General features: G+C 45.5%; 1 protein-coding gene across 1 annotated transcript in view; it reads right to left on the reverse strand.

Annotated features, from left to right (window-relative positions):
• Nucleotides 1-6740: 6740 nt before the first annotated feature.
• The window catches only part of ACAD10 (acyl-CoA dehydrogenase family member 10), a 42982-nt gene continuing 24569 nt past the window's right edge, over nt 6741-25153 (reverse strand). The window contains 11 exon segments of the mRNA XM_027566767.1: nt 6741-7342; nt 7938-8015; nt 8992-9135; nt 10738-10910; nt 11580-11738; nt 12682-12772; nt 12898-13035; nt 13507-13647; nt 17063-17463; nt 22699-22880; nt 24802-24870. Coding sequence (XP_027422568.1) covers nt 7211-7342; nt 7938-8015; nt 8992-9135; nt 10738-10910; nt 11580-11738; nt 12682-12772; nt 12898-13035; nt 13507-13647; nt 17063-17463; nt 22699-22880; nt 24802-24870 — 1708 coding nt within the window. The 3' untranslated portion in view covers nt 6741-7210.

The following is a 25153-nucleotide window of genomic DNA, read 5'->3' on the forward strand; positions in this document are numbered from 1 at the left end:
ACTGTTTCCTTTTGAGTTTGCCTATTTTTTGACATTGGGCAGAGAAAGTGCTCTTGCCCTGAAGGGAAGTGGATATTTTAAGCTTTGAGGAATAGAACAATATTTTGTGTGTTAAAAAATTCCCTGGTGTTTTATATTTAGCTAAATCTTGTAGATTGGGTCAAAGCTTCTTACAAAAGTAACATAGATACACCTGAGAAAATACCTGGGAAAATATTCTGAGAAGGTAGGCATGCAGGTGATTGGGAAGTTGAAAGGAAGCGATAAAGGAGATAGATGGGCTCCAGGTTAGACATTTACAGCTGGCCTCCCGTTTGCATTTCATGGGGCGCGAAGAGGTGGGCTTCGGGCTGGATACATATAACTGTTAGCATTTTGTGAGACAAGAGATAGGTGGTCTCCAGTTAAGTTATTTACAATCAGCCTCTTGTTTGCCCTCCGAAATGGAAGTAACAACAGAAACAGGGTAAATCGTCAGTTTGTCTCTTATAAACACCTTAATTTTTTTTTTTTCCATCTATTTAATTTTAGCTATTTTGGTGATTGTGTAGTGATACTTCATTATGACTTTATTATGTATTTCTTTTATGATTAATGAATTTGAACACCTTTTTTCGAACTGTCCATTTGGATATCCTCATTTGTGAAGTGCTTATTGAAATGTTTTGCTGAGGGTTTTTTTTTTTTTCTTACTGATTTTGAAAGGTTGTTGTTGAATCACGTGAATACACCGGGATTCTTGGCCCCCGGAGGAGAAGAATTCAATCCGGGGCCAGAGGCGAGGCTTGATCGCTCAGAGCTTTTGTGTAATAAAGTTTTATTGAAGTATAAAGGAGATAGAAAAAGCTTCTGACATAGGCATCAGAAGGGGGTAGAAAGAGTACCCCTAAACACCTTAAGGTCATAGTCCTGGCTATACCTATAGTCAAGGTTATAATCATGACAAGGACAAAGAGGGGCAAAACCTTGTTTGAGTAAAGGATTAAGGGATCTCCTTCCCTTCCTCTTTTGAGACAAGGGAGACACTACACATGCCAGAAAAGCTCCTTGTGGGTCAGAAGTCAGGGGACAATGCCAGGCCATAATGAGTCTTGCTCCTCCCAGATGCCTTCACTTTGAGATCCATCTTGGCTGAGGGGTATGAGTGTACCCTTAAGGGAGTGTCCCAGGTTAGGTCAGGTGTGGAAAAAGAAACCAGATAATTGAACTGGAGGAAGACAAAGACCTGGAAGAACTGACCTATATAAATGACTTAACCACCTCTTTATTGCTCTCCTCCTCATTGGGGGGATGCACTCACCCTTCGTCTCCGGGTGTGCATCTCTGCCTTGCTTCTGTCTTAACTAAGCAAACCATTTCTCTATGTGCTCTCCCACTTGTTGTACTACGCCTGTAATAATAAACTTTGTATCTACATTTACAATTTCTGCCTCTGTGATAAATGCACTGGGGGCAAAGATCCAAGGAAAAATTGCTTCTAGCCTGTAGCCCTTGCTGGTCTGGTAGCTGGGATTCCTGGTTTTCATTCAGGCTACCCAGGTTCAATACCTGGGCAAGGAATTAAGATCTTGCTTCATGCCACTGCTTACTGCTGCCTTGCTGAGATCAGAAGGAAGATAAAAAAGAAAAGAAAAATTATAAGTGATCCATTACATCGTTGTAGTCTCATATTCCCACCAAGCCTTTACTAAAGAAGCTTGTAGGTCAGTTAATTGATTGCAGTTTCATCATGTCTTTCAACTCCTTTCTGTGGTCCAAACAAGGCTTGCTGGAGGCCAAAGGAAAGGAAGGGTTTGGCTTGGTAATCAATAAGCTGGGCCACCAGCTCCTTGGATATTGGTAGCCGACCTCTTTAGAAGCCTTTAAAGAGGACAGTCCTTGTCCTGCCTTGCTTGCTTGGTCCCCACTGGGACACAGGATACTCAGGTAGCCATTTTGGATCACAGCTGTTGAAGTGAGTTTGCAGCATTTCAAAAGCAAATTGCATTGTAGGGGGCTTTTCTTTCCCCTCTATTCCAGCTATTCCAACCCAGCAACACTTTCTGTAATCTTCAGAATCACATCCTCAAGGTTCAGAATTCTCTTTCTTATACTTAATTTTTGGAGAAGGCAATGGCACCCCACTCCAGTACTCTTGCCTGGAAAATCCCATGGACAGAGGAGCCTGGTGGGCTGCAGTCCATGGGGTTGCTAAGAGTCAGACACGACTGAGTGACCTCCCTTTGACTTTTCACCTTCATGCATTGAAGAAGGAAATGGCAACCTACTCCAGTGTTCTTGCCTGGAGAATCCCAGGGACGGGGGAACCTGGTGGGCTGCCGTCTATGGGGTAGCACAGAGTTGGACACGACTGAAGTGACTTAGCAGCAGCAGCAGCATACTTAATTTTAGAACACAGATCATGTGTTTTTATGTAACTAATTGAGGTCTTACCTCCTTGGCAGAACCTTTGGATTTATTTAATATGTCGCCACATAGGATGTGGACGATATGTGAGTCAACATGCCTATAAGCACTTAGAGGAGACCAGCACACGTATGCCATGCAGCCCACCAACCATCGAGTCTGGGACTACACTGGAGGTGAACACCACTCTCATTTTCTAATTTGGATTCATTATGTCTGAAAACATCTCCCTCAGAACTTTCTCTCAGCCTTCTCACAGCTTGAAATCTTCCTGACAGCTGTTGCAAACTCCAGTTCTCATGGTGCCCCATAGGGTGCTGTTTCCTATGAATGGCCTGCATTACACAGGATAAAGAGAGTTAATGCTACACTCCTGCCCACTCATTTTTTTTTTAATTCAAATGATTTAAACCACTTTTTAAAGAAATATTGCATGGCATTTAATTTGGATCTGTAAAAACAAAATTTTTGTTCAAGTTAAAGGTGTAATTATGGAGACTTTTCATTCTGAAGAAACATACCTTGGTTGACCCATTCTTTTCTTTAGGTAATTATTTCTGTCGACTGGTTTCAAGTAAAACAGATAGAAAAATAGTACAGTATGAATGTGAGGGTGACACTTGGCAGGAGGAGAAAATAGATGCCTTACAGTTAGAGGTAAGATATTTTATTAGTAATTACTATTTAGTCTACTATTAGTTATTAGTAATAACTAACAGTTATTACTATTAGTCTACTATTACTATTAGTCTATCTATGTCTACTGCTTTTTACTATTCTAACTTGGAAGGTTGTTTGGGCTTTTAATTTTGCCATTTGCCCTGTGTGTTAGCTTTTGTTTTTAAGATCTATATTGCTCTGAAGGATTATTAAAATATTTTTATTCCATCTCATTTTCGTCTTTGAAAGCCTAGGTTTCCTTGAGTCTTATTACTTTCAGTGCCACCTCAGTTGTCTCAAGTTCAGCATCAGGGTTGTCCTCTGTAGCTGTGATAAAACTGGAGATAAGAATCTTCCTGTTGGCACCACAGTGGCAGTTGGAAATTGAGCAGACTTGGTCAGGATGGGGAATCTCCAAAGCATCTTTCCATGCCGAGAAGCTTTTTCACATATATTGGGCTGGAGTTTATGAACTGGACCCTTATACAGATGAAGTCATTTGGGGGTATTCATATAATTAAACAACAAAATTAGCACAGTCTGATTTTTCTCACTGAAGTAATTCCCATCTACTATAAAATTGATGTGTAAATTTTATGTTAAGGGAGGAATAGTTTAACATGAGGCCTATTTTATATAAATTTCAGAATGATGGTTTTAATAAATACCTTAACCATAGGAGGAAGTGGACATTTGAAACTTGATCAACTCCAGACTTTTAAGGTCAGTGGAATGGCCTAAAATAGGGTTGTTGTTACCATTAATAAATTGTATTAATCTGAAAAAGTTCAAATCTTTAATGTTAAAGTTTTAAAGTTTTTACACTAAGTAACTATAACATATTAAGTATGTTTATTCAGTGAATATTTATTGGGAGTTATTCTCCGTGTGCTGGGAACTCAGCACTGAATACTCGGTGCTGTCAGAGTGCACATTCTAGTGTCACACGCACATTTTCCCAGTTGTCCTTTCTTTCTGTTACCCTTTCATTCTCTTCTCTAGCCTGCAAACATGATTAGATCGCTTCCAGTCTCCTGGAACAGTTTCCAGAATGCAGATGTGACTTGTCATCTCTCATAGTCACGTCCATTGATTGAGCTCAGCTAGACAGGGCTTGCTCATGTTGCACAGTAAAGGCACCTGGGGCCACGGGTGCAAGGTGGCTTCTTCACTCATATGTCTGACACCACATAGTTGCTTAGGTCTCCTGACTGTATGGCAGGCTCAGGCTAGTCTGACCTCTCACATGACAGCTGATTTCCCCAGAGAGTTCCACAATACCAGGGAGAAGCTGTAAGACTTCTAAGATCTAGCTTTAGATTTTGCCACCAAATTCCATTGATCAGCATGAGTCATAGGCCCCATCCAGGTTCACAGAGAGGGAGGAGAGCCTCCACTCCTGCCTGAGAGGAGCAGCAAAGAATTAGCAGCCACCTTTCCTCTACCACACTACTGTCATGATTGTTGTAAGAACCAAGTTAGATTATTCTTTCAACCACTCAACAAATTTTTAGTGAACACCTGCGATGAGCCAGGTACTGTTCTAGGGCTGAGGACACAGTGGGAATCAAACTCAGTAAAGATCTATCTCTCATGGAGCTGGTATTCTGGTTGGCATAGAAAATCAGTCAGATACACAAGACAACCTCAGACTGCAGTCGTAAGTGCAAATGAAAAAAACAGGATCCAGAGAGTACCGAATAGGGGGAAGACAGAGAAGGCTAGCTCTGTGCTGTTGTGAGGAGGAACAGCTCCCGCCTCCCGGGAGAGACTGCTGCTGGTTTAATGAAGCCAGTATCAGGGATACTCAGGCCTCTCCATTCACTCAGGGAAAGAGTCCTTATGCAAAGCCACTATTCTCGTGTCAGAGTCTCTGCTCCCAGAGCCAAGCAGTGGCCTCAGGGGAGTACAGAGGGGAAATTTCCCCTGAGGTTAAGGAAGCTGATCTCTCAGGGAGGGAGCTGAGGTCACTTTAGTCACTTCAGCCAAGGTGAAGGTGAAGGCAAGGACACCTGTCCAAGCTCTTCCTTGCCCAAGAGCTGTCCCAACATGGCTTGACCCTGGCTTAGGACTCCAGTCACTCTGGGCCAGGGTCTGGGACCTCAGACAAGATCAAGGCATGAAGCAAAGCCCAGAACTTAGTTGATGCCAGGGCCTGAGATTTCAGGGCAGCAGGGCCCAGGGAGGGCTGGCTTGGCTCAGTGGCCAAGGGTCGAGACAAGAATCAGGATGAATCTGGATCTTTTAATCACATTGCCCCATTTGTGTCACGTGGGACAAAGGACTTCCCCTGCCCACACCTTCATTTCCTCATCTGTTGAGCAGGAATCACTGTAATACCCCTCACAGAGGGGCACGTGAGAGGCTTCCAGGTGTTGCCTTGAGCTTCACGGAGTGAGCATGCAAGGCAGTGACCATAATGGTAGTGCCTGGGTGACACAAGAAGAACCGGGCAGTCTAGGTCCACTAGGGGTCACTTTCTTAGGCTCAAATTTGGCATTTCAGCACAATGCCTCCCCAACCATCACGGCAGAATCTGAGCTGTGCACGTGCAGTAAAATGCTCCAGGCCTTCGGGAAGAGAGTGTGGGTGAACATCAGCCAGGTTCTTTGGAAATGTGTGGGTTCACATTAGTTGGTTGACCATCAGTCTGGAGGGAAAAGACACCTCTGTTTCTTCTTGCAGGAGGGCTGGGAAGTGGGTGACAGGTAGTTTCCAGTGGCAGGAACAGGTGTGGCAGGAAGAGTTCAGGCTGGAAGCCAGGCAGACCCCAGTTCAAGCTGGACTGGGCCACACCCTGCCCACATGCTCCCCTCTCTGAGAATCGACCTCGCCTCCTGCTGAACGTGGAGGAGTGTGAAGCCCATGGGGAGAAGCAGAGATAACACCCATGGAGGAGGGAGGAGGGCCTGGCCCACAGTCTGCAACCACTCTGAGCATCTGTTCCATTGCCACCCTGAGTGCAGGTTCAGGATTCACAGCTTCACACCCACAGCTTCCCTGAAGAACTTGAAGGGGGAGGTCAGCTACAGGGGTGGGTGAGCCCGACTAACCTCGTACTGTTTCCTCCTCCTGACCAGGATGTCAGCACCTGGTCCCGAGAGGATGACCCACCCAAATTTGGGTTATGTACTCAACACAGATAGTTGAGTATTTCTGAACTATATTCTGGTCACAGGCCAGTATGATGCTGTTGTGACCACAGTAGATTTCTTGTCAGTCTTAATCTTGTGTCCTATCGTTTCTCTTCACCAAGGTCTTTAAGTCTGGGAGTGATGAGTTTTCATGTGTGCTTTTGAGGGGTCCCTCTAGGGACAGCATGGAAAATCGGTCCTAGAGAGGAGGACAGGCTGCAACAGCAGAGAGCTGACGTGAGAAATGATGAAGGCCTGAGCAGAAGCAACAGGGCTGGCTGGGAGGGAGAGCATGGAGGCAGACTTGACAGGCCGCTGGGTGGAGACGAGGCAGAGGAGGAGTGAAAGATGTGTGAGGCTGCAGCTGACATACTGCGTCAGGCTGAAGTGTGAGCTTTTGTTCTCCACTCCTTGTGTATGACAGAATGTTCACAAAGTCTCTGAGACATATTTTCTTCTTCTTTGTTCCAAAGCTCATTTCCAAAATAACATTTTAGCAATCTGTGTTTCGGATATTGAAACAAAGAAAATTACCTAGCAATGGCTTCACAATTTGGGTTTATTTCCATTCTCCCAGAGCACTCCTGCCCTGGGTCTGTAGGCTGCCACCATCAGCTGGGGGCAGTGGGGGACACAGAACAGGAAGCCACCATATCACCCTCAGATTGGGAGCAACCACAGGCATAGCACCCTGGCAGGACTCCTAATATTCATGCAGAGCCCCACAGCCAGAGAGAAGGGGCCTGGCTGCCCATCTGGCACCTGGACTAAAGATCACCTCTCCAGGCTCTTCATTACCCCCCTTCCCCCTTGCCTGAAACAGGCAACTCCAGGCTTCTTACACAGGAGTGTGTTCTGTAGGGACCCATCAAGGCTAGGTTCACAACAAGGATCCCAGGACAGAGCTGCCGGGAGGGGTGCAAGGAGCACACATACCAGGCCTTTGAAAGCACATCATTTAAAGATTTGGGCACCACAGGCCCGGCGGGGACTATCCGACTCCTGCAGGTCTAACTGCGGTGCTTCAGCTCCATCTTGGCCACTGACCTCTGGTGCACCTGATCAGCAAGGCGCAGTACCCGGACCCCCACGAAGAACTGAGCCAGTGGGTGGTCACTGCTCAGCCCTGCTGCTCCGAAGACCTGGCAGACACAGGGCAAGAGGGGAGGAAGCCCTGGGTGAGCCCTCATCCCGGAGAGCCCCACGAACAAGTGCCTGCTCCTAAGATGTGAGGACAGCTCAGAACAGCCACATTGCAAAGCTGTCCCCTGACACCTGTGTGACAACAGTGTTCTGGAAGACCCCAGGTGGGGCCTCACTAGCCGTCCCAGGGACACCAGGCTCCCCAGGTCTGTTCTGCTAGTTGACTTCTGCTGTTGGGAAGTCCTTCTCTAGGGCCCATGGATTGAGATTTGGGAAGGAGGCATCTCTGTGTGGTTAGGAGGCTGGGCCTGGTGTAAGAAGGACCTAGGTTCCCCAAAATCTGAGCTCAGCTCCTTGCAAGCTGAGTGACCTTGGACAAATCACTTTGCTGTGCTTCTGTTTCCATGTATTCAAAATGGAAGCAGGAATAGGACCCCTCATAGGGTTGTATCTGGGGAGGAAGAGGACAGTCATTATGGGGGGTGTGCAACAAAGGGCGGCTGTTAGTTTACAGGAGGTTGGGCAGCTGAAGGAGAGGAATTTTGAATCTTGTGAATGATTCAGAAGAACCAGTGATCCATCATCTGTGCTCACCTGAATAGCACGATCAATCACTCGGGAAGCCATGGATGGGGCCACCATTTTAATCATGGCAATATCCAGAGCTGCAGCCTACAAGGAAGAGGAGTTGTGGTGAGGAGGGCAGACCCCAGGGCGGAACCTGTGGAAGATCGATCAGTTTCACAGGGAGGAGTAGAAACAGCAGCTCAGAACAGAGACCTCAGGTCCCTCCCGCTGGACCGCAAGCCTTGCCTGGTGCATGGACCCTGCACAGCACCAGCGGGGGTGGAGGGGCAGTGGGGGTGATGAGGCAGGTGACTCAGGATGCTATGTGGTGTGGGCAGCTGCCTGGTCAAGGAAAGATAAGGGGCATCTTCCCAGGCAGCATCACCAGCACACAGGCAACACAGATTGGGGACTGGCCTGAGCCTCCTTCGGGGTCATGATCAGCTCTGTATTCAAAGGGAAAGGTGAAACGAGGCCAGTCAAGACTCTGGGGGTTTAGGTTCAAGGATCTTCTCTGAATCTGGGATTTGGATCAAAGCCCCTGAGAGCCCTCATACCGCCACTAGAAAGCCAAGAAACCAGAATTTGAGTCTGGATCACCCCCTGCTACTGAGGGGTCTCAGCTAAGGGGTGGAGACCCGTGGAGAGATGGAGAAAGCAAGGGTCAGCCTGGCATCATGCCTGGCACTAGAGGCACTCGGAGCCATTTAAGGGATAATGTCACATTGAAAATGAAGCTTCTCTAACTCCCTGGCTTACTCTCAGTTTGCCTGATGCCTGTAAGATCAGGTGGGGCTATAGCTCAGGCTGGGGCCCTGTGGCCCTGCTGTCTTGAACCCATAAGGTCACTGGGTCAGTAAAACAGAAAGGTCAATCCTCTTTATTGTACATTTTCTGTTTTTCAGAAGCTGCCCAGGTAATTCCAAGGAGAATTGAAGCAACGTTATTTATGTCAAGGAGCCAAGCACTTTGTGGTTTGCTGAGTGGGGAGGGAAGTCAGCATCTATTAATAGATTTCTGGGCTGGCATCCCTCACTGTGTCCTCTGGACCTGTCCTCTGTGAGGTCCCTCAGCCACCTACCTTATTTCCCGCCACATCCATAACGTGGGCAGCTTTCAGCACCAGCAGCCGGGCCTGCTCGATCTCCACGCGGGACAGGGCAATGTCTGCCAGGACCATACCCTGCTCTACAAGGGGCTTCCCAAAGGCCATGCGGGACTTCACCTGTGGACACAGGAGACAGGACGGGAGGCATGGACGGTGCCCTGCAGAGGAGAGGGTGGAAGCACAGGAGAGGGCAGCGAGGGAAGCTAGACACTTGGTAGCTGCACAAATTATCTGCACAACCCCTTTACGCCAGCCATTCTGCCCCATCTGGGCAGGCCTGGCCTCCAGGCAGGACAGAGCTTGATCTGAGTCACCTGTGGCCCAGGGCTACTCTGGTAACCAGGCAGTGACTGTGGGCGCCTCGCACAGGCCAGGAGGGCGCCCTCTGCTGACAGGAGGGCCTGCTTCACGTCCTGAGGAACTCTGAGGAGCAAGTCTGGGTGCCAGAGCCCTCTTGTGGGCAACTGTTACTGCAACAGAGATTGAGTAGAGTGTTCAAAAGCTACAGGCAATCAGAAAAAGTGATAAGGGGTCCTTCTTCCACCTTATTTTTAAAAATTAAAAACAATTACAACACACACGAATATCTCATGGCAGAAAAGAGTATACATTTTCAGACAAAATATAAACACCCAGCACCCCATTATCTAGTAAATTATACTTACTATTTGGTGCATACCCTTCTAGACTTTTTGTATATGCATATACATACATCTGCTTTTTTTTTTAAGTCATTCTATTACTTTATAGCCTTTTTTTTCACTTAGCATATGGCAAACGTATCTCTAGTTAACAAATAGATTACTACAGCATCATTTTGGAATTTCACTGCACACCCATAGCAGGGTTATCTAACCAGCCCCCAATAGCTAGCCTTATAGGTGTTTCCTAACATAATCATGGCTGTGGTGAACCTCCTAGTATCAAATTTTTTGTAGATTCCTGATTACTCCCTTTCGACCAAGTCCAATGAGTAGCACGGCTACGTCAGTACTACAGCATCTTCTAAGATCTCTGACACATTAGGTCAGATTGATCTGCAGGATGACAATGGAGACTATATCTAAGTCCTTAGAGAGGAGCGTTTTCTTTTAAACTGGCTGGTTTCAACTAAAAAGGATTTGAATCACAACTTTGCTCAGTAACGCGATACCCTGAACTGTTGCTATTCTTCATTAAGACTATCTTGTGAGACATCTGTTCAGCCTGAAGTTTCACTCTGAAATCACTTCAGAGTGAAACTGATTTCACTGATTTGAACCACTGTTCACAGCAATAACACTCTTGTATGGGCTTGCAACCTTCAAGGGGTCACAGAAGAATAAAGTTTTGGACGTGCTGGGGGAGGAGGACGATGCAGGGCTGGATGCTGGAACCCCGCTCTTCCTGTTGCCTGATGTTTAAAGGTGAACTGGTGGCAGGATGGTCATCAGTGGACCATGACCCTGTGGGCCTGGAGCCTTGCCCTCTGCTGCCACAGAGCCCACAGAGCCCAGACGCCTTCTGTCCCCTTGGCAGAGGGAGGCGCATTCTGCTCTGGATTTGAAACTTTAACAAAGTAAAAGAGGCAGAGCAAACTCAAGGACACAGCTCCTTGTAAAGAACATCACCTTGCTTCTTCACCTGCTAAGTCTGCTCTCAGGAAACAGGATTAGAAGTCTGAGAGGAAGACAGATGGGTCGTTCTGGTCCAGAGACAGGCGCAAAGAGAAGTACTTACTCGGGCCTTTATGAGCGCCAGCGCCCTCTCCGAGCAGCCAATCAGCCGCATGCAGTGATGGATCCTGCCAGAACCTAGTCGGCCTAGGAGGATCTCAAAGCCCCTGCCGGGGCCCAGGATGATGTTCTCTTTGGGCACGCGCACCTGCTCGAACAGGACTTCACCGTGGCCACCTGAGAAAACCCATAGAGTACCCCTGAGCAATGTGCTTTCCTGTTTTCTCCAGATGCATTTATCTCAATATCCCTGCCCTTTTGTAGACTTCTAACTAGAACATGATTGAAGGAGGATGGAAGGCAGGAACAAGACTATTGCAGATGGAAGGTAAATTGGTCATTTAAAATAAAGGAATAGTTTGGCATTCCTTTTATAAAATGTGACTCTAACTTAAACTGGAACTCCTAGTAGTCTATGACTCTCACAGTGTAGTGACCCTAAGGAAACTCTGAAGTCAAAATGTGGACAGCATCAGCAGAGAGAAAGGGCCCCTGTGAGAGGACCTCCAGGCCAGGAGATAGGCTGTCCACACTGTGGTCTATAAGAAAAGGTCTGGAGGGCATTTCCTGCCTCCTGTTCCATCCTCTGTGGCTTCCTTACCTCCTAGAGTCCTGCTTGTCTTCTATGATTAGAAGAGAAGAAAACAAAAAACAAAAAACAGATGAATGCCTGTCTGAAGCTTGCCTGCATGGTTGATATTCATGGATAGAACTGAAATGCAGGAGCACGTGCCCTTCCAAATGTCCTCAGACTCTTACAGGTGTTACTTCTGCACTGGAGCAACTGCTGTCCAAAGCCTTCTCCCTAGATCCAGACCCACACAGAGAACAAACAGACGCACAAACCTGGTGCGTCCTCCAGCCCATACACCCTCAGAGGCCGGATGATTTTTATCCCTGGGGTATCCATGGGAACCAAGAACATGGACTGCTGCTGGTGGCGTGGGGCATGTGGGTCTGTTTTTCCCATAAACACGCAGAGCTGGCAGCGAGGATCCAGGATGCCTGCCAGGAAAGGAGAGAGACAGACCCCCATCATCTGACACCACGGCCATCAGCTCCCCTTAAACACTCAGTCCTGGCCCAGAGAAGCTGAAGTCATCGAGCAGATGGGGCCCTTTAAGATGTCACGTGATCAGATGAGGACATGCAGCCTTTTGACCAGCAATAAGAGCAACTGGTTTCTGTCCCAGTGAGGAAGGAATCCAACATCCTAAGAACAGTTTTTTTTGTTTTTTTTTGTTTTTTTTTTAAAGCACAACGTCAGATTGAAAATACAATTTGAAGACAAGAGTCTGAAAACTGCTACTTTATCAGTGGCAGCCTGTTCTGCTTTGTTCCCACAGGAGGTGGAAACATGCTGGCTTTGGGCACAGGCTTCAGAGTCAGGCCAGCCTTGAACTCTGGGTGGTTCTCTACTTGCCAATAGGGGGGCTAGTACCTTGGGCAGTGACTCAAGTCACTTCTCCATCCTGGTTTCCTTCTCTGTGAAGTGGGGATAATACCACAGACCTTCTGGGGAAGGGTGGAGACTCGGTGAGGGGAGGTCCCCACAGCATGTACCGAGGGCCCTGGAGAGTTAAAGCCTAGTGAACGACAGGATTATCACCAGCCCTTCTGCTGTAGCACAGCTGACCTCACAAGAGGGGGACACCATTGAGGAAGTGACTCTAAAGGGAGACGCCCACAGCAGAATGAAGAGAGTGGGGAGTGGAGGAGAGATTCCTGGAACTGTCACATGGGGGGTCACCTCGGGTCCAGGTAGAACCTTTGGTTCTCTCAGGGTTTGCTGCCTCTTCTGGGAACAGAGACAGAATCTCCTTTGTGTTAACTGGAAGTGAAGCTAGTTCCTCCCACAGTTTCTCAGACAACAGCAGGGCAGAGAAGACATGCTTATCAGGGAAGACCCACATAAATGTGATTGAAAAATGAATTTCAGGCCAAATACCTGTGATCCACCACTTGTGACCGTTGATGACATAGAAGCCATCTTCCTCTCGGATGGAAGACTCAATGTTGGTGGCATCTGAGGAGGCGACCTGAGTGAGAGCACATTCTGATTAGAGCTGGCAAGGGTCCCAAGGTCCCTGATGGCAGAGCCTGATGGGGCTGGGTGAGGGTCTGGCCTGATGAGGAGCGCCTGTGGGTGACCCAAGGTAGGCACCTGGGGCTCAGTCATAGCGAAACAGGAGCGAGCCTTTCCCTCCAGCAATGGAATCAACCAGCGGGCCTTCTGCTCCTCGGTGCCGTATCGAACCAGAAGTTCCATGTTCCCCGTGTCTGGAGCAGAACAGTTAAAGATCTGGAAAGGAGAAAAAGCACAAAGGCCTTATCATATTCAAAACTTCAGATTCCCCAGAAACATGGATCGGGGCTCCTTCCAAGATACACGCCCTCTGACACCCTTATGAAATTCCTTCCTCTCCCCAAAGATGTAGAGACCCAGGACATTGTGAGTACAGCAGCTCAGAGTACCCAAGCTCAACCACAGAGCTTGTTGGGAGAGAAAGAGGAGAGTAGAGCTGGGGAACTGAGGCTCCACGGAAGCCAGCCAGGCTGTACTCACTCGAGAAGATGTCCATCCCCTGCTCCTTTCCTGCTCTGGCTCCAGCTACCTGCCTGCAGTATCTTCAACTCATAAGAAGTCTGAGTTTGCGTCAGAGCTCCTGAGTCCAGTGCCACTGCTGGGAACCCCGTCAGCCCAGGAGGATGGCTGAACTCTCTGGAGGACAAGGATTTCCTCCCATGCTGAGGAAGATGGTAAAGAAGGTACCTCAGGAGCATACAGAGACGTGCCCATGACCTCACACAAATGTGCGTACTCCACGTTGGTCAGCCCAGCTCCGTATTTCTTCTCAGGATCAGTCTCCAGGGGTAGGAAAAGGTTCCAAAGTCCTTCAGCCTTGGCTTTCTCCTGTCACAGCAAAAAAAAAAATCAGGGATCCACATAGGGTGGTTGTCATACTATCTTGGCCCATGGAAAATAATGAGTAAGTCCAAACTACCAGGCTGGATACAACTCCACAGATATGTGGGAGGAGAATAGGAAGAGTGTGGGGACAGCCCATTCCTAACAGGGACGGTGGCAATCAGTTCACTTCGTCTGTACCCCAGTGCCCCACCTACCCAACCCCCTCACTGTTAGCATCATTACTGTCATCACGATGCAGCATAAAACTCGCTCCATAACACAGAGAATGAAGGGTCGTTCAGTGAGCCTGCAGGGAACCGGCCAGGACATCTGGCAGCAGCCTCAGCTGCTCTGATGAGGTGCCCAAGGAGATCCCCTGATCGAGCTTTCTTCACGAGGCACAACTTTGTTCCTGGGGAAGTAAACCTGGGTTTCTGAATGTAGCTCCTGACAGGGAAACCAGGAAGTCTAGCCTGGGGGTCAGGAACCCAGGCCCTGAATCAGACTTCCTGCTTCAGGCCCTGCCCCACCACACCTGTTGGGAGACCTTAGGCAAGATGGTGTGCTCCCTGTGCCAGTTTCCTCATCTGTTGTATTGGGACGGTCACCACTCACCCTACCAGTCACAGCTACTGAGCAAGAGTAGGAATGGAGGTGACTGACTGACTGGAAAAAGCGTTTCCAAGTGGGAAAGTTATCAGGAGCTCAGATTAGAGAAGGAGGCTCAGAAATGGACAGGAACCAAGGGAGTGTAAAGAATGGCAGCAGGACAGACGTTCTGTAGTCCAGCTGTACAGTGAGTGAGTGCCAGCTATTTTCCCTCTCGAAAACATTTCACTCTTTCAGTTCCAGGTAGTGACAGAATATAGTGTGCCAGAAGCTGGAGCTGCACTAAATATTAGTGATGATGGAAATTCTTCCCACCGGGAGAGCACCACCTGGCTGAGCTTCCTATCACACTGGGACTGCTCTCTAGGACACATACGACCAGAATCAGCACATATACTTGTTTCATGGCTGTGTTAAGCTAATTAGCTGAGACTGCAGTGACCAAGGAGAAGAAGGACAGATTACTTGGAACAAATGAAGCAGGAAAGGAAGGGAGAATAGGAAGGGAAGCAAGGGAGTTCTGAGAAGAGGAAGAATAAGGAAATGAATCATCTTGTGGGAGGGAAAAACACATAGATTTGAGCCCAGAAGATCTGGATTGAGTCCAGGTGCTATTATTTCTAGCTGTGTCCCTGGCAAACTTGATTCCTTATCTTTAAATCGAGGTTCATGATGCTTACCTCACAGGATTTGTGAGATGCAGTGTAAATGCCAAACATTCTTATTTATTGGTAGTCACGACACTGAATAAAACTCATGAGCCATAATTTCACCACTTTCCCCTAAAATCTTAGTTGTCATGATTCCCACTCAGGTATGACCACATGCAGAATGTTCTCTAAAGCAGATTTTTCATATGCATTCATTTTCGAGTCTAAAAGTGTTCACAGCATGAGTGTCTGCTTTTCCAACACTTCCGTGCATGAGACGGGTACATCTAATGGGTGAGGATTAAGTGTGCAGGTCAGCAGGTGGGGGATACGACATTTCACAAGGTAACAATGGGAGCATAGAACGGCAAGCAGCTTTCTGATATACATTTGGCAGTATTTGTCAAAACTTAAAATGGTCTCATTCAGGAATTCCCCGGCAGTCCAGTGGGTAGGATTCACTCACACTGCAGGGGCCCAGGTTCGATCCCTATTCAGGGAACTAAGATTCCAAAAGTCACGTGGTGCAGTTCAACAAAACCAACCATCCAAACCCAAAGCAAACAACAACTAAAAATGTTATCCTTGGACCAGAATTTTTACTTCAAAGAATTCATGTAGGGACTTCCCTGGTACCAGAGGCTAAGAATCTGCCTTCCAGTGTAGGGGACACAGGTTCAATCCCTGGTGGGGGAACTAAGATCCCATGTGCTGTGTGGCAACAAAGCCAGCAGGCTGCAACTAGAGAAGCCTGAGCACTCTAAGGTCCGTGTACTCTAGAGACCGTGGGCCACAACTACTGAGACTATGCGCTGCAACAAGAGGGAAAAAACGTCTATGTGCACCACAGCTGGAGACAGTCTGTGCACCATAAAGAAGACCCAGAGCAACAAATACTCTTTTCTTAAACTGACACTGTAGAAACAGTAAGTGAACACAGAAGTATGTAACAGCATTCGATACCCTTTGCTTGCACAGGATCCAAGCCCCTTCTTATTCTGGAGTGCTCTCTCACTGTAGACATTTCAGTGGCATGAAGATGTGAGCATGGGACCTACATGTGACTGGCTGAAAATTCCCACCTCAATCTTGGAGTCCTGAGAAAGCATCCGGACACTGCCCTAGTGACAGTCATGGCCAGGCTCCCCACAGCCGGCCTTCCCTTGGCTTCTACTGTCTCCTTCAGCTGGCTCTTCAGCCTCTCTGTCCATGTTAGCAACCAGCTGCTCACTCTGCTGCTTCAGTGACCTGGAGTGACCTAGACCGAAATCCCCACAGTGTCACTCAGGCAGGGGCAGGGTAGATAAATTACGGTGCATCCCCGATGTGGTCCCAGTGCCTGGGTTCATCTCCAAGCACTGACATGGGATACATCATTAAATAACATAAAACAACTGGAAGTTTCAAGTGCATAACACATTTTCATTACAACAGGAATGATAATAATATGTATTATTATGTACCAGAAGAAAGGAGCCGGGAGCCTATAAATCAAATTGTTGACAGTCATTATCTCAGAGGCCCAAGAATTTTAGAGAATTCTTTCCAGGTCATGAACTCTTTCTACTCTTGCCATGTTTGAACTCTGGTTACCTTGCAATAGGTTTATAACTATGAACAAAATTCAATGCCGTTTCTTTTTAATGTAGGTGATGGTTGCATCATAGGCAGAATATGTGCTCCTGAAGACCTCAGATAACTTAAGAACTAACACAAGCCAAGACCAATCCTGAAAAAGAACAGCAGGTATTTCCATTATACACTAAACTGATGTCACTGTATGTCAGGAGCATAAACGTAGTTTACAGTTGATGTGACGCTTTAGGTTTGATGTTATGGGTTCTTTAAAGAGAGCGTCATTTAATTGATGCAATTTATATCAGTCTCAAATTTACATGATTCAGACATGCATAAAATGAGTCCACGATCCTCAGGATTATAAGCCACAGACTCGGCATTCCTCTGCCTGGGCTGAGTATCAGGCCGGGACGTGGTCACACAGAAAGAGCAATGAAGTGAAACTGAGCTGGCTCTTTCTAGTGGTGGTGGCAGCAGAGACCATTGAACTCAACTCTTCCATCTCTTAACTGCCTGAGAAGGAACAGATATGGCCAGTGGACGATCTGAGGTTGGGCTGTGCTAATGAAAGGCTGCTTTACCTTGAGATCTTCGACCAGCGGGGAGGGGGTCCACCTCTCAGCTGAGACCTGGTGACGCTGTAGCTCCAGCTCAGCAGGGTACACATGTCGTTCCATAAACTCCTTCAGCCGCTGATATAGCTCCCTGACTCAGGGGGGAAGGCCTTCTGGAGAGAAGATCAGAGCTCCCTTTGAGGCATGAGCTGGAGAAGAGTCTGTGGAGGTGACATAGCTCCTCATGCCTGGGGTGCTCAGCAGGGACTGTGGCCTGGACCATGAGTGGTGGGACCCCATTAATGGTTTGGTGGCCAGCATCTCCTTGAAAACCTGGAACCCCTCTTTGATTGGAAAATCCCATGCCAGGTTACACATAAATTCAGTCAGCTTTCCAGTTTGTTTCACAGTCGCCGAGCTTGCTTGCCCTAAGCAGAAGCAAAGAAAACCAGTGAGAACCACCCCCCCAAACAACCCTTAAGAGTAGTAATGTATAACAGTATTGTTGTTCCATTAGTAGCTACTACCACTGCTGAGCACTTGACATGTATCAGACTTGGTGCTAAGTGCCTGACATGCGTTATTATAGCTCACTGAATTCCTGGAGCTACACACGAGTGTTTTAATCCCCAATTTACAGACAAGGATCCGGGTCATATGGAGGAGATGGGTCCAAGCTTACATTCCATGGGCTGGGAGCCAGAAGTTGGACTCAGTTGGCCTGCTTCCTGCTCTTTATCTCTTTTCCTAAATAAACTAATCAGGAATTCCCCAAAGCACTTCTGCTGTCATATTGGGCTATAGGGAGCCCTGCCATGATGTTGCTAACAGTGTCACAGGGGATTGGATTAATGGCTAGTTTCTGGGCACCATTTTGTCTAGATCAACACATTTATCATCATCACATAACTCACTCTAGACATGATCTGTTTTCTTTTTTTTTAATCTTTAAAAAATATATATTTATTTATTTGGCTGTCCCAGGTCTTAGTTGTAGCATGGAGGATTTTCCATCTTTGGTGTGGCAAGGTGGATCTTTTACCATGGAATGTGGGATTTGTAGTTGTCGCATGTGAACTCTCAGTTGCCATACACGGGATCTGGTTTCCTAACCAGTGATGGAACAAGGACCCCCTTCACTGGGAGAGTGCGGTCTTGGACACTGGACCACCAGGGAATTCCCATGCTCTGTTTTCTTTATTTAACACATGCATCAAGCCTTTTTAAAATGATTTTTGAAAAAAACCTAAGGTATAGTGGACATACATCCTCTTTGTAAAGTATACAATTCTGTGAGTTTAGTCAGGCAGCCACCACTGCCCTCAAGAAATGGTATATTTATTTCTATCATCCCCAAAGTTACATGGTGTCCCTTTGTAATCAAATCTTTCTCCTTTCCTCTGGGGGACAACACAGATCTACTCCTGTAGTTTATCTTTTCTTGAATGCCACATAAATACATACTTTCTACTCTAGAGTTGCCTGGTTCATAGTCAGGCTGTTCAGTTGATTTAACCTCTAAGCTGCCACTGGTGCATCAGCACTATTAGTGTACTGACACCTATGTTCCCTGTGAAGGCCATATGAAGTCCATATTACAACGTGCCAAACACAGCACTGGCACAGAACGCTTCTCAATGAATTGTGGCTGTTATTACTGTGACTGTCATTGTTGTCGAATGACAATTACTATCACTATTAATAAACAACATATCAGGTCCATGGCTCTAAGCCAAGCCCTCACCCCTCATCTAGAGAAAAATGTTCCCCAGAAGCTTGAAGTCAAGGATAGAGAGACTGGTCTCCTTCTCTGGAGTGAACTGCATACTCAGAGTACTCAGTCACCTGTCCTTTGGAGAATCCAGCAGGGCTGTTTTTTTTTTTTTATTTTTTTATTGTAACGAGTAATCTTTTAAGAACCACTTTACTTATTTGTTTGTTTATGGCTGTGCTGGGTCTTCGTTGCTCTGTGTGGGCTTTCTCTACTTGTGGCAAGCAGGGACTGCTCTTTGTTGCAGTGCCGGGGCTTCTCATTGCAATGGCTACTCATTGCAGACCTTGGGCTCCAGGCACTCGGGCTTAGTAGCTGAGGTTCTTGGGCTCTAGAGCACAGGCTCAGTAGCTGTGGCACATGCGCTCAGTTGCTCCGAGGCACATAGGATCTTCCTGGACAGGGATCAAACCTGTGGCCCCTGCATTTGCAGGTGGATTCTTAACCACTGGACCACCAGGGAAGTCCCTATGAAAGGTTTTAACTCAAAGTAAAATCAAGCCTTTAGAACTAGAGTTCAATTTTGGGAATTACAAGAAGTCCATAGTAGTAAATGAAACCATAAGGTAATAATCAAGACAAATCATAAGACAACTGACTTGGTCCCTTTAAAAATTCATTAAAAAAAAAAAGAGGGGGTACTGTTCTAGGTTCCTTGATCAGATCCTGACTTAAAAAAACAAACCAAAAACAAACCCACCTCACTTATAAAAGATATAAGGAGGGAAATGAGGAAATCTGAATATGGACTGGGTCTTAGATATTGGGGAAAACGATGAGTTTTCTTGGGTGTGAAATGGTACTGTGAAATGTTCTTATTATTAGGAAGGCATAATGAAGCACTTAAAAGTCAAGTGTCAGGGTCTGTACCACTTTGTTAATCATGCAAATAGATAGATGCAGAAAGAGAAAGATAAACAGACATGGCAAAAGTTAATCATTGTTAAAATCAGTCACGGGCATACAGTTATTCACAGCACTATTGAATGTTTCTGTAAGTTTGAAAATTATCCTAAGAAATCAAATACTAAAGAAACCAGGAGCTGAACCTTTGTGGAAAGGGCCCCTCAGGTTAATATCCTACGTGGATTTAGGATGTCCCCCCGCCCCCCATGCACACACCACCCCAGCGCTGTGCGCACTCCCTTCTCGTGGGAAGCAGGTGCAGCTGTCCCTGTGTCTCTGCTGTTGGCCACTGGTCCTGAGCAAGCCTGCCAAGCACTAATGCCCTTCCTCCCCAAAGCAGCCTGCCTTCTGGGATGAGAAAAGGGAATTATGCTCTCTGCAGGTCCTTGGTGGAAAGGTTCTTTGTGATAACTAGATTGGACCTAAAGCATCTTTGTCAAAAGTCCCCTTGATTAGATCATTTCGTGTACCTAAAAAAATTTAAATGTGTTCTCTTGAACAAATGATACATTCACATGCCTTGAAATTACAGTGACAAAAGGGGGTGCGGGAAAGGCTCTCCCACCCCTTTGCTCAGCCACTCAGCTCATTTCCCTAAAGGCAACCAACATGACCAGTCTTAGGTGTCCTTTCAGAGATTTTTTTCACTTCAGCAAACAAACATTTATATTTATTCAAATTTTAAGTATACTCATTTTACACAGATGGCAGATTAGCTATATATAGCCAATGCCCTGCCCAGCAGCTGGGCTCCTGACGTAACTCTAGAAATTGCAGGATTCTTGAAAAGGAAGATCTCATGCCCCTTTAGCTGGATCAGTGAATGTGAAATCTGAGGAAGCTGCTTTATGCTGTCAGGCTGAAAACACAGCCTGGGAGGCTGGTCCTGAGTCACAAAAAATGACACCATATTTCTACTTTGTCTCTGTCACACTAATAGGTCACTATAAAAAGCACTTTAAAACTAAAAGGCAAAGGATCCACTCAGCACGTGGGAGAGTCCTCCTTAAACTGTTCTCTTTCCATTGCAGGATGTGATGTCACACTGCCCATTGCTTCATGTGACAGGCTTTATCTGCATTCACAGCACTGGGACAGCTGCCATCTCCTGTGCTTTTCACACCAGTGCTGTGAGAGGGGCAGGGCAGGGCTTTTTTACATAACCTCTACTCTTGAGAAAACTATGACAAAATAATGGGGCTTGCCCAAGGTCACCCCACAAATCAGCACCTGACTTCTTGTCCAGGGCTCTTTCCATCCTGAAATAATGGATCAATATAGGCAACATCTGTTGTCTTTGCCTACTGGCCATTTTACTAGTAACTAGGGCTCCTAGACAGAAGATGAGATGGCTGGATGACATCACCGACTCGATGGACATGAGTTTGGGTGAACTCCAGGAGGTGGTGATGGACAGGGAGGCCTGGCATGCTACGATTCATGGGGTCACAAAGAGTCGGACACGACTGAACGACTGAACTGAACTGAGGGCTCCTAGATAAAATACAGGATACTCAGTTAAATTTGAATTTCAGATAAATAATAATAAAAGTTTTATTGTAAATATTTTCCATTGAGACCACCAAACAGAGGCAACACTGACAGAGTTTGTAACTCTGGTCAACAGGTTAAAATATGGGAGGATGATATGGGTCTGGATGTACTTGGAAGGTGTGGAGAACCCCCTCGACTGGGGCTGGAAGTTGGCAAGCCTGCTTTGTGGTAGCAAGTGTCTCAAATTTTGAGTTTTGGGGATTCAGATCATGTGTCTATGGAGTGAAAGGATTTTAGGTAAGTTGGTAGAAGTATGTCAGGAAGTTGATGTACACTGAACACATACGGCAGCCCTTAATATGATCCTACAGAAAACAAAGGTGTTTTGGTTAAAAGCAGAGAAAGAAGAAAATACAGCTTAGCTGACAGATTCTTTTTGACCACAGCTAGGAACGCATGGGCTTCCCAGGTCATTCAGTGGTAAAGAATCCTGAATGCAGAAGACACAGGGGACACAGGTTCAATCCCTGGGGTCAGGAAGATCCCCTGGAGAAGGAAATGGCAACCCACTCCAGTACTCTTGCCTGAAGAATCCCATGGACAGAGGAGCCTGGCGGGCTACAGTCCATGTGGTGGCAAGGAGTCGGACACGACTGAGCAGTTAACCACAGCCACAGGAATGCAAACTGCTCAAGAGTTAGAAAATCTTGAACTCTGCAGGGCAGAAGTACAATTTTTTGGCTCATGGTAAAGATTCAACATGCAAAAGTATAGGGACAATTGTGATGTTGATTATAAATTATGTGTATTAATGGGGGATTTCCTTGCAGTTCAGTGGTTAGGACTCCAGGCTTCCACTGCAGGGGATATGGGTTCAATCCCTGGTCAGCGAACTAAGATTCTCTATGCTACTCGATGCAGCCAAAAACAAACCAACCTACAAATCGTGTCCATTTGTCAAAATTCATAAAATGCTACACTTCAATAAATCTGATTTTTTAAAAAAGAAAGCAAAAAACCTGATGATAACAAATGCTCACAAGAATGAGCAGGAACTCAAATTGAGATACAAAGAAAAGAAAAGAAAAAAAAGTTGAAGCAAATTATATAAACAAATATTTGGCACAATGGAGTTTTTAAAATCTATCCCTGTTAAAAAGAATATTTATGGGAAAGGGCAGAAAACAAAGAAAGTAGGTATCTTAACTACCTTTGGCAGTATCAGAAAAAAAGAAAGGTTTAAATGATAAAGTGAGATAAAAATTGCAGGGAGGAGAGATTCTGTAGTTCATGAAGGTATTTATCCCTGGACAAAATGTCTAGGTAAGCAACACCTCCACAAAATGAAATGGGCTTTCCAAGCAGGAAACTAACAAGCCCACCTCACAATTAGAAATGGCTGATGCGTTAATACCTTGATACCATCCAAATCCAGAAAGCAGAGGACCAGTGAGGAAACGTCAGCACAGAAGACAAGGGGCCCCGTGCTCACCGTGTTTCCCACAGTCTTCCAGGCCCACAGCCTTGAGGTCCACACTGTGAATCTTGCACAAGACTCTGTTCATGGCAATATAGATGGCCCGCCTCTGGCTGGGCTCCAAGCCTGGCGGAGAGGGGTCTTTGTTGATGAGGCCTGGGCAGTATTCCATCAGATAGAAGGGGTTGGCGACGATGCTGGGAGGGACACAAGCAGGGTATTTCAGTGGCCTGTGATGTGGCAGGCCGTTAGTCAGGGCACTGCTCTGTCCTGTGTGTAAGCTCTGAATGCTGGGTGGGAGTACTGGAAGCTTCCTTTTTCTTCTGCATATAAGCAGAGGTTAGAAGTATTCCCTCTCCAAACCAATCCACACACACACACACACACACACACACACACACACACATCCCTGTTTACACTCCCTTGCCAGCATGCCTCTCTTCTCTTTGGTCCACTTGTAGAAGGTATCAGAATGGGATTAAGTGTGATAATATAGGAAAGCAACTGTTGAGAGGGGGTCAGAGTCACACAGAATCAGGCTTAAGTCCCACCTCTGCCTTTCCTAGCGATGTGATCCTGAGGAACATAGTAAACCTCTCTGAGCTTGTTTTTCTTAATCTTCAAGGGGCAGTTATAAGAATTAAGGGAGAAAATTTATATATGGAGTGTCTGAAATGTGTCTGGCTCCAGTGAAGATTCTATAAGTATCCCTTCCCGTTAGATATAATTTCATCATTATTCAGTGGTTTGAATGGCATACAAAATGTCATTAATCCATCTCTTCATCATTCCTAGAAATCAGCTTAGTACTCTAGAAAGTTGTTTTGAAAATTCTACCATTAGGACTGTTTATCCTGACTTGAACATGGATAAGATATTAAGTTATACAATTCTTTTTAATTATCTTAAATGTAATACTGCTATGAAAGAAAATATCTTTATTTTTAGGAGATGTATGCTGCCTCGAGCTTATTTCTAAAGGTTCAATCTTATTTATATACATTTATTAAAAAGATACTTATTGGGACCTCCTTGATGGTCCAGTGATTAAAAGTCCATGCTCCTAATGCAGGGGGCACAGGTCTGATCCCTGGTCAGGGAACTAAGATCCCACATGCCATACACCACAGCAAAAAAAATTAAATATATATAAAAACAAAAATAAAAATATATATGTATATATATGCATACATATATATATTTGTTTACAAAATAATCCTTTATAATTATTTAACAAAATTATTAAATGTTATAAGACAATATTATCTTATAAAATTATATTATGTAATTATTACTATTTCTATAATATTTTATATATATAAAATACACTTACATACATACATACACATATATAGAAAGCAAATATGGCAAAATGTTAACAATGTTTCCATCTAGCTGAAGTATAAGTGGGTGCTTATTATGCTATTTTTTTTCTTCTTTCACCTACATTGTAAGTTTCGCATTTTTCATAATTTAAAAATTGAGAAAAAAGACACAGACTTAAAAAGTATATTACAGGGACTTCCCCGGTGGTGCAGTGGTTAAGAATCTGCCTGCCAACGAAGGGAACATGGGTTCGATCCCTGGTCCTGGAAGATGCCACAGCCGTGGAGCAATCAAGCCCATGTACCATAACTACTGAAGCTCACATGCTCTGGGGCCTGAGAGACTCAACTACTGCAGCCCGCCCCCTAGACCCTGTGGTCCACAAGAGAAGACATCGCAGTGAGAAGCCTGTGTGCCGCAACTAGAGAGCAGCTCCTGCTCCGCAACTAAAGAAAGACCGGGTGCAGCAACGAAGACCCTGCGCAGCCAAAAATCAATCCATAAAATTATTTTTAAAAGCATACTCCAAAGCAACTTTAGAAGTTTAGAAAGCCACAATAAAAAAAACTAAGAAAAACAAACAACATGCAACTTGATGGAAATATATTTCTAGAATGTTTAAAAAAAAAAAAAGATGTTTTCTACCAAACAGGAGGTTCCTATAAAATCTCTTTTCTCTTCTACCCAAATTTTATTTTTCTTTACTCTAGAAAACTGAAATTAGAGTTATTATATGGGCTTTTCTCTTCTGTACCTTGAGTATACAACATAAAAAGTAAATCTGGACATTACCTTGACTCTTCACAGAGGTGAAGAACTTTGGGCTTATGGGCTCCAGCATTTACAAGGGCTTCCATCATCCTGCCAAGAAAAATGAATGAACTTCTGACTGAAGTGATGAAATTGTCTTGAAATTATTTTTCTGATTTAAAAATTAATAAATGCATAAATTAAAATGGAACTCTGAAAAAAATTCAATCGACCAAAGAAGGCAAGGAGAACAGAAAAACAAATGAGACAAACAAAAAATGGTTCATTTACAGACCTAAGTCAAACATACTGATAATTACATTAAATTTAATAAAGTAAACATTCTGATTAAAAGATGAAAATTGTCCTACCAGATAGAAACACAAGACCTAAT

This window comes from Bos indicus x Bos taurus, chromosome 17, assembly GCF_003369695.1.
Source record: "Bos indicus x Bos taurus breed Angus x Brahman F1 hybrid chromosome 17, Bos_hybrid_MaternalHap_v2.0, whole genome shotgun sequence".
NCBI lineage: Eukaryota > Metazoa > Chordata > Mammalia > Artiodactyla > Bovidae > Bos > Bos indicus x Bos taurus.